Raw genomic sequence first — 10,457 nt, forward strand, 5'->3', positions numbered from 1 at the left:
CCATAGCAATTACAGCAGTGGTTTTGTGATGTGAACACCTGCCTTCGAAATCTGCCCATCCAATCTGTTCACACTAGCCTGGTTGCACACAAAAAAAGAACACTGACCACAAAGGTTTCAAACTGGCTCTCTCTAGGTACAAAAATAACAATAGCATCACCTGTACATTCTTTATGTACGTGCAAGAGTTCAATTAGCATCTCTTGTGTCATCTTATCCACCTACTATAAAGTTTCAATGCCTTTTCTACATCACAAAGAGGAACTGGACATTTAATTATACTGTCGCACAGACAAGATCCATGTGAGCACAGCAACAGGCAATAAAATTTAAACCCAATCCTAATGAAAGCTTTTCTACAGCTAAAAAATTGGAGAGGGAAAACTTCATTGATTTTACTCACTACTGGTCAAGCCTGCATGATGAACACAGACCTCTAACCCTTCAGAAGAGAATTAACACAAATTCTGTCTGAAACAAAACTAATGTCTAGCTGCACAGAACAATTAAAATTTCCTAAAAATCTCAGAGTAAACATTTTGAAGAAGAAATGCTCATGTTTGCCAGGAGAGGTCTTCTAATCCACTTGACCTTCATATTTTGTTAACAGTTTACAGGACAGTCTTGATTCCTTAGGGAAAAACTAAGCAGGCAAGGATTTGGAAGCCCATAAATCAGCCCAAGTGTCCCTAAAAATCACTGCTTTCTGTTTTACAAAGACTAAGAACAGATTTCAGAGCCTGCTGGCTGGAACTCATGAAACTAATGTATACCTAGCACAATGAGACCCCAATCTCTAATTATCAATATAACCTACATGGTAAGAAATGGCTTGCCACACAAGGCAAACTTCTTTAAAAGAAGATATGACCCAAAGTAAACGTTGGCTGCTTTGAACCAGTCTGAAAGGCCTAGTGGACACAGTAAAACTCAAAATTACTGAAATATCTTATTTCTTCAGTTAACCAAGACTTAGGCTAAGGGAATTTCAGCAAATCAAAACTATACAGTGAGATTTCAGATATTCCTAGAAACAAGCTGGAAATGGCCATCCCAGATCTACATCCCAGAGTAACCAGCAGGTCCTCAATATATTTAGGAAACAGCCATTCAAATCACTGAAGTAGAGAAGAAAAAGCTTCCCAGTCAACGACTGTATTATCTGGATCTAAATTTCAAACAGTTTACAGAGGGGAAATTCCCCAGCACCTGCGTAAGTCGCTACAGATACTATAGATAAAGCTATTTAAACAGCAGTACAAATAAGATATCCTGTCACTCATGGTCTCATACCATAAATAACAAAAAAAAAAAAAAGGGTTATGTAAAGAACCACCAAAAGCCAAAAGAACCACCATCACCACAGCAATTCTAATTTCTTTACTGAAGCACAGTGCTATACAAGCTTATGCAGGCTCACATTTTGAAATCACAGTGTGAAACACCCTATTTTCAAACTTTAAGATCAAACCTAGCTATCAGAGCTCATCTTGTGCATCCTCTAAAGGGTCTCTCAAATGTGGTATTACTCTTTACAGCGGGTTACCTAATATTCTGTTTCATACATCAAAACGCTTCTCAGCTGATGTGGACTTCTGAGTAAAGCCTTCTGGAAGATCATTCCTCACACAAAAGAACACAATTCACACTGGGGAAGTCATCTTCTCTCCCCTTGCATTTAGCCTGTTTTCCCTCAGTTTGACTCTCTGACTCCTAGTTCAACCTCTACTCATATGCAGAGAGTTGGAAACACTTAATTGTAAAAGCAATGCCGAAGTCATCAAAATAGGACCAGGGGGCTGTCAGAATTTGTTTTCCTGCAGCTCTGGGAAGCCTTATGGTGTGGCTGGGGAGCAAATCACCTAGTGCAGTGTGCTTCCATCCCCCATAAGCAAAAGGGAGACAACACTGTTCCAACCACTCCAATTATGACACATCAATGACTGAAGGACTCCAATACTAGAGTGGTGAAGTCTCAAATGTACCTACAATCATTTTCTCTTACTTTAGTATTTTAGTGCCTCCATAGAGATGCAAGGTGAGGGATAAATATTTCTCCCTTTGTAGAGTTAGATGGAAAGAAACAGCTGTGGAGTCTTTTCCACCTCTACTGCTAACAATAAAATACAAAAGCATGCTGCCAGGAATAGGGGGGCAAAAAAGCATTACAGTGATATGGGCCTGATCTGCAACACTTGACTGTAACTCACTTGTGAATTTAGAAGTTTAAATACATCCACAAAATAAGTGAGATTAGTTTCAGTTTATTTTCATTTTGTCACCCCTCTTCCCATTAGCCAGCTACTAAAGACATCCTCCCTTCTTGATTCTCCAAAGCCCACATTTCTGACTTTTTAAGTCTGAGAAGACAAACATACTCCTACAACACAGTAAGATAGTATTAAGTTTTCAGTACAACATTTTAGGTTAAGTAGAGAAAACCGAGGTAAGTGCTTAAAGAAGGCAAGTCAGCCCATTACGTACAACAGTGTTAAGTCTTAATCTGCAGATGTATAGAGACTACAGTTTCATCATCACCAGATGTTGTAGGGTTTTTTTTAAATCAAGCAACTTTATTTTCTGCTTTGGAGAGAACTAGAGATGGACACCTAAAGAAAAACCTTCCCCATCAGGAGAGCTTTGTTCCCAGTCCCATTATCTGCACTTACAGAGACACACACAGAAACTAAGCATGTGAACAGAAGATCCACGTCTCCTTTCTCCACTTCACACTATGTTCTAGTACATATTCTGACCCACCCTCTCGGAAGGACTTTTTTGGGGAATGAGAAAGATGGGGAAATGAGTTCAGTACTCTGTTTAATCAGAGCACCTATAAATTGTCTTCCTTCAAAAGATGAACCTGAAAAAGGGAATGGTATCTTCACCCTCTCCTGTTTTCAGTACCTGAAATTAAATCTTAGAAAATGGAACTTTAAAACCAACATTAAGCAGATGATAATGGGAATTAATTGAATCTAGAAACACAGCAGAACCACTTGGTGGACACTGCCTTTTTATACGCTTAATAATGGGAAGGGCAAAAACTTTCCCAAGACTCTCCAGATCATCCACAGCAACACTGGACTCTTCGGGGGGAATTAAACCTCTTATTGTGGCTTTCCCCTTCAAATTAAAAAACCCCCAAATATTCCATTGGAAAAACCTTGAATGATTACAAGCAAGGCAGGACACAAGCTCTTTAATATTGCAGGTAGAAACACTCTTGCGTCCTGGTTCTTGCTACTGCTACACCTTTTCGTTTGGAAGCAAACTGAGCACCCATTTAGATCTGTTATCAGAAGAAATGGATTTTTTTTCCATTTGTGCAGAGAAACAGGCTGTCCTGTCAATCCCGTAAAGAACAAAGCACCCATTTTCATTGTAAGCACAGGTGACTTTCAAGAGACCTCAGGTCACCAGTGCAGAAGACACATGGACTTGCAGTACCATAGTATATTCTTTGTCTTTTGAGGCATTTCATCTCTAAGGTACAACAGAAACAAACCAAATTTTCCCCAAAACTAGAGGCGGGAAGAAGAGTTAACTGCCTCTTCCCTCATTTTTCTCTCTTAGCACTCTACCCTCCCATTTGCAAAGAAATAACTCCTCCTTCACTTTCACAGAAGAAGCCCAAGAGCTCTGTTTCCTTCTGGGCTTACAGACCAGACTCAGTCTTGGTATTTTGTACGGACACCTATGGTTCTTCTTGATTTTTTTCTGCCCTCTAGCTGTGCAATCTCAAATACACCCTCTCAGGAGCATACCACAATTTTAATGTGCTACTGATGAGCTTGTAAGATAAAAAGCACTTGAACACATGCCAAGATTCGTGCTTTTTCAGGAAAGTTTTTCAGATACATAATCAAGCCCTGTGGACTAGGGGGATTTCAAGAGATATTTCAGTGCTCTCCATAATCAGGACTACACTAACTTTCTACTCTGAAGACCCTTAAAGTGGTTATTAAAGCCCCTCTCATTCTATGTGCTTAAAGGTTTGCGCAGCAGCAAACGAAACAGAAGCAGCAAGCTCAGTTCCCATTTCTACCACAGGTTCATTTCAGTAGTTTTTCCTGGGCCTCAGTTTATCTCCCAGTTAACTGCAGAAGAGTTCGCACTGCTCTGTCATAGATTGTTTTTATGTTGATTAGGCCTAAAAGTAGAAATATTTCTGAATATTGAATAATAATTCCCCAATCAGAACAATTGCTGACTGCCTTCTCCAGGCAACAGCCCTCCAAAATTACAGTGTTTAGCATCCCTAACACCATGCTTTCTCTCAGCAGGAAGGCACCTATGTGGAACAACTGTGCCTTTTCTCCATCTGTCAGTATCCCGGGAGGTCTCTGAGGCAGCAGGGAGACAAGAGTGTGTGCAGAATGGTATTTTGATACAGCTCTGGAAACTGTTGCCTGACAAGGCTCCCCGAGGTGCCACTGGGGAATGCTATCCTCCAGAGGGCACATCAGAGCAATTTAGACATTCCTCTGACTCAGCTTTTGGAGAAGCTCCCTCCTCTCTAGCCCCTGTTCAAGGACCCAGACCCTCAGCCCAGGTGAGATGCACAAACCCAGGGAATCAGTGTTTCCTCCTGTTACTGACAAGATGCAACTTTATTCAATTCAAGTTACTAAGAAGAAGCTGAAGAAATGGGAGACTAGTCAAAAGTACATTACAGGAAATAATGTTGTAAACCCCATGTCTTTATATGCATCTAGTCATTTCAGCTGCCCAAATCAGGACATTCTGACCAGTTCCAACTGTATATGCTGCCTAGTATTTCTCAGCAGTCACAAAACTAATCATCCGCTTTTTGAAAAAGTACCACAAATCAGAACATGCTCCAAGAACACAGTAATCAAACTCCTCCAGAAAAAAACACTGGTAATAAACCTGTTCCTAAATGGGATGACTTCACTGCATGGAGAGTTTATTGCAACTGCTCCTAAGCAGTGAGGCAGGGAGGTGTTGAGGGGCAGGGGATGCAGAAAAAAGTGAAAATTGTAAAAGTATGCTTTTGTATTAGTGAAGGACAGTAACACCTCTCTTCTCTCTTCCACACCTCTCTTCTCTCTTCCTCTCCAGGTACAGTAGCTTATCTGAGATTGAATCATATGCTTGTGATGGTAGAACATAATGATTAAATGCAATATGAGCAAAAGTCATAGCAGTAAATAAATGAACTTTTTATGTTTTTTAATCTGTTTAAAAAAACAGACCCCACAACACAAACACCGAGATTAAAACCAGCTCCTCTTTTACTCTCTCTTATGCAGGCAGTTGAAGCATTTCACCCTCTGCTTTTCTTTCAGCTAGGCTCCCAGAAACACTGCCCACTCACACCACCTTCAGTGCACGCCTGTGCTATCCACACAGGAGTGACCTGACGTGCCATTTAGGGACCGTTCCCAAGGCACAAAGCTGAACAGCCAGGGTAGCACAGGCGAGAGGGTCATGGGCCCTAGCACTGGCAGAGATGCTGACTCACTCCACAACTTTGGCCAACTCCCTTCCACTGAAAACAGAACTGCACCAGCAAACAGATGCTCTGGCTGAGTTTCACTCCCCAGGGCAGATCAAGGGCTTACCAGCAGGATGGCCACAGTGAGAGGGACAGATTGACTGCCATGTTACCACAGCTCATCCTGCCCACCTTGCCAGACTGCTCGAAACTTAAAGAACTCCAGTATCAAACATCCTCCCAATTCCGCTCCTCTCCTAAATTACTTCAGACAAAGAAAACAAAAAGAGGAAGCAACATGGCTGTGACCAAGTTAGTTAATTTTGTCATCAGCCCATGCAGTAGTCCATCCAAAGTGTTTTCAAAACTATCCTCTTCGCCTTATTTTCCTTTTTTCCTACTTGTTTCTTTTTTCTCCTTTTATTATCTACTTCCACCAATACGAATTCACCTCCATCCTCTCATTTTCCTTACCATGGCATGATTAACTCCCTCACATGCTAGCCTTTGTACTTGTATCTGTGGTGTGGCAAAAGGCAGCTTTCAACTTCACATATACCTCTGGGCTGCCTCCCAAGGTGATTGGCTCCGCTTCCCAAGGGGCAGCAAGCACTGGACCCACAGTGTGGGCCAGTAGATCCAGTGGCAGGTAAATCAGGCAAAAACCACTGAACTCACAGGTTTCGGGATGGGGAGCAAGGAAGGAAGGGTAGGTATGAGGCAGAGAGAATGTGCAGCACAATCTAAATCCAATGCAGATGTTGCCATTCTTAACAGACTGCTTGTAGTATCACTCAGACCAGGAAGGACAGGATATAGCAGTAGTCCCTGTGAGTCCTGCTCTATTTTACTGAAGCATACGAAATGTGGGGTCTACATCTATTAAAAAAAACTGTACATGCACAACTGGTTTACTTCTGAGTAGGGAGTGTCAGCTGGAACTGCTCTTAACAGAATGCTTTGAGAACAGGCCACTTATTTGGATGTCTTCATAAAGTTTCCTGTTTGCTAAATATGACTTGTTTTCTTTACGCAGAAAATAAACCTCATGCATAAAGGAAAAAAATCCAGAGAAACTTACAGCTGCAACATGGACAGTACAAGTATCAGTGGTCAGACTGCAACCAGCAGACCTATCAGTCTCACAAGCGGTGGTAACAGAAGTCTTTAGCAGTTGTTATAAATAACCAAAATAATGAAAGCAATGAGCATGAGGCATAGTAAGCCTTTACTTATAAGGAGGGCTTGAAATAAGACTTACAAAGAATCTGCCTGGATCACAGGCTTGTCTGCCAAGCACAAGAATCATTTAAAGCAAGCCAGTGTTTAGGAATTCCAGCTGAAGCATGCTCCAAGGAGATGGCATTCATTTTTCTTTTCTCAAAGTACTTGCAGCGCAGCACAGCACACGGATGAGAGAGCAAACGACTTCTTCAAGTTTACCAGGTGAATCCAGAAATGAAGCAAGATGGGGTTAAAAAGCTACAGAGATGCCAGAGAATTCCAAGGGCCTGTGAAACAACACCTTAAGACCCCTGTTAAGTAACCTAGAGATAATGATAAAACTAATCTTACCTTTAAAGTTGCCAATGAACAAGCCAGGCAGAATCTGCGAGAAAGAAATATAGTATCAAATATAGATATCTTGTGGTAAGACAATTTGACAAAGTTCAATTTGCATACAGGATGGAACATACTACTTTAGCAGACTATTGTCAAATGCAATCTAAAACATGCTGACAACATTTCATGCCTCTTTGCAACCTTCTCAAACTAAACAGCTCTAGGCAAACCATGCCTTGACAGAGTTTGTTGGCAGCCAGGGGTTGTTAATCGTGAGGACTCTCACATAATGGAGGCTCTCCAAGGATAGCAGATGTGGTTTACAAATATGAAGTGGGCCTCGAAAAACACCCTTCCCCCTGCCACCCCAGCAGGGTAAGAGTTACCCTCATGGAACTAATGATGAAACTTCACACAGCAAAGGTGATTTGCCTAAAGTTGCTACAGAAACTGGACAAAGCCCTGCAAAATGACATCCTTCGAGGCTTTTGAAGTGCAAAGCCATGCAGGTCAGGGCTGCAGCACTGTAGGGCTCTTAGAGGAAATCATTGCGAACAAGGACTAGAAAGGAAACTGCTGAAAGTCCATGAGTTGTGTGTTTCTCTTCCAGATCTAACCACTCATCCTAACACTGCCAGAAGCCTGCACAGGTCTCGATTACAGGACATTGTTTAATTTGGGAGCCTCAAGGTCTGCCCAAGGACCAGTCTGTGCAGTCTGAGGACACGTGCACATACACAGAGGCAGGTGACACCACAGTGCTACACCTCCCACCCTCTTATAACCCTCTTAACTTGAGAAGAGCAGTAAGACCTCAAAAAAACCCCCCCACACACCCCAAACACACATTTTCTGGCCAAGAATTTTGTTATCTGCCACCTGAAGTCTCTGACCCACACTCACATAGTTTGAAGAGACCAGAACTGTGGTGATGAAACCACACGATCCATTTTTCTTCAGTGCATGCTGAGCATACCACCAGTAAAGATATGTCAGTGCTGACTTCCTAAACCCTTAGCAACACCCGAGTGTCACCACAACAGCAGCAACAGACTCTCAGACAGTTATTTAAAGGGAAAACTCCACCCATTTTGCTCGATCCAGCAGCCGTGAAGTTCCGAAAGTCATGAAGGACTTTTCATCAGGGATTATCACTACAGCCTCCGTTTCACTGCAGCCTTTCTGCTGAAAGGTAAACCAATCCACCATGCAAAGGTTAGCAGGCCAGCAGAAGAGCCAGCAAAATAGCTTCTGACCTGCTTTAACTGCAGGACTTTGGTTCAATAAAAGCATCATCATGTTCGCTGTTATTTATCTCGCCTTGCAGAAAACAGAAAGGCTGCAACGCTTCTCGTACTCCCTGCAGCTTCAGTTTGTGCAAACATTCCTCTCTCTATGCTTTGCTGGGTGATCTTTCTCTACCTGCTGTGTCACATCAGCTCTAAACTCAGTTCTCAAACTAATTCTCTAAAATCAGTTCTCCCCCTGATGGTTTCTCGAGGACCCCTGATGGAGTTTAATGCTTGTAGACCCTTGCTTGCAAATTAAGGGCTGATTGACAACACTACCTGGTCAAGAAAATGGTTCTTGAGTCTGGTACAAATACACACCTGTAAGTGTTGCAAAGATAAGCTCAGACAGCTTTCTTCCCTTTCCTTCCCTCTCCATTTGTAGAAATTCAACATTCTTACAAAGGCAGCAAAAATCCTCAGGGGAGTCCCCAATGCCAGAGTATCGAGTAGGGAAAAGAACCTTTACAACATCCTGTGGTCCCTTTCCACACGCACAAGACTCATGGTTTCAAGGGACAATTCAATAATTTAAGTACACTTGATGACTCTGCTAGAAGTGCAGCTCCAAGGCTACCATCCCAGGCTAGTAAATAGAAGCCTGTAGCTGCTCCAGAGAGGACAGTACAGAAGAGTCATTGCAAAAGAGGCCAAATTCTTGAAACAAAATCATGTTCTAAAGCAAAAGGGAGTCAAGTTATGAATGAATGTCACCAACCAGATCACCAACTTCAGCGTAACAAATAAAAAAATCAAAACCCCTTGCTGATACTTTTAAACAGCTGCCTAGTATATCCTATCTGCAGCACAAATCTCCAATCACACCCTCACTACAGTAGACTATAGGACACTATTTCTGCATCAAATGTGCACTCTCAAGAGACGATAAAAGCTTAATTTCCAGTCACAGTCATTAAGCTTAGACATTAGAAATTGAAGGTACCACGAAACACCGGGGGGTTGCAGAAATGAGGTTTCTTGTTGGCAAAGGAGGAAAAATCCAGAAGTCTGCATTTGTGCACCATGAAGCAATCTTATACAGTAGATAGGAAATTAGGACACCCTGCAACCAAGGACAGATGTTACCCCTGTTGTCCTAGTCATTCTAGAAGCAAGAAACATTACTATGGGTGAAAGCTACCTGGAAAGAAGTGAATCTTCGTGTCATGCTGACTAATACTTCAGCACTCGACTATGGCTGGGAACCTTCAGCTGTGTCATCTCACACTGCCTTCACTAACTGCAACTCTGGGCTGTGCAAAATGAAGGCCGATGGCTGCTAGGGGCGTGTGAGAGAGAACGGGTGGGAGTCAGAAGAGTAGAAAAATAAGGTGGTTGTTTTTGTGAACTTTTCAACCACTGCTTTATGAATAAAAACAGTAGCCTCTTTACATCATCTGAAACATCATCTGAAACATTGAGAAAATGACCACAGACTAAATAACAGATGTAGAAGAATTCACAAGCAAGGGACAAGGACACCAATGCCTGTCTTCACTTGTACCTCGCATGTGAGAGCAGCTCACATCCTCTACCTTGCAGAGCCCTGCAATAGACAATGGTTGCTCCAGTTGCTAATGCTTCTCATCAGTCCTCTCTGATAATACACCCTTCAGGAAAATGGCTTAAAGGGCTGCTTCACTGCTGTTTCCTATACAGACAAATGCTTGTAACAAAGCATCTAACTCCTTGCTGCTTCTAGATGCATTAATACTGATGAACTTCCAGAGAAGTTCATGGGGCTTTCTCAGAGATGGCCAGGCTCTACTAAAAGGAACAGACAAGCCTACCTTTCTCCAGGACCACAGGAAAGTGGCATGCATCAGGGAGGGATATTTGTTGCTGACATGAACTGGCATAGCTTCTCTTACTTCCATAAAAGTGGTTACATCAGCTCTAAGTAGCCACGCTGGTTTAAATTTCTCATAAATCCACTCCTACAATGAACAGGGCTTATCTGCCCTTTTTGTAGAGATAGCACTCAAACCTTCTGAAGGGTTTACACAAATAACCGGCAGTTAACTGTAACAGGGATGAGCAACAACCAAAACCCAGGAAAAAGTCTTCACTAAGCATATCCTGTTCACCAATAACGAAATCTTGTCACCATCTCAGCTGCTAGACTTCAGCTCCTGGAAAACATC

The 10,457-nt window shown here is 42.3% G+C and overlaps 1 protein-coding gene across 1 annotated transcript in view; it reads right to left on the bottom strand.

Moving 5' to 3' along the window:
* The window catches only part of DUSP22 (dual specificity phosphatase 22), a 40,315-nt gene extending 30,125 nt beyond the window's left edge, over window positions 1-10,190 (bottom strand). The window contains exons 1-2 of the mRNA XM_018076868.1: window positions 10,104-10,190; window positions 7,037-7,070 (exon numbers count right to left, since the gene is read on the bottom strand). Of these exons, the coding sequence (XP_017932357.1) occupies window positions 7,037-7,070; window positions 10,104-10,190 (121 nt within the window). The remainder of the gene's footprint in view (window positions 1-7,036; window positions 7,071-10,103) is intronic.
* Between the last annotated feature and the right edge of the window lie 267 nt (window positions 10,191-10,457).

This window comes from Manacus vitellinus, unplaced genomic scaffold (genome assembly GCF_001715985.3).
Source record: "Manacus vitellinus isolate BGI_N305 unplaced genomic scaffold, ASM171598v3 scaffold_33_pilon, whole genome shotgun sequence".
In the NCBI taxonomy this organism is placed as follows: domain Eukaryota; kingdom Metazoa; phylum Chordata; class Aves; order Passeriformes; family Pipridae; genus Manacus; species Manacus vitellinus.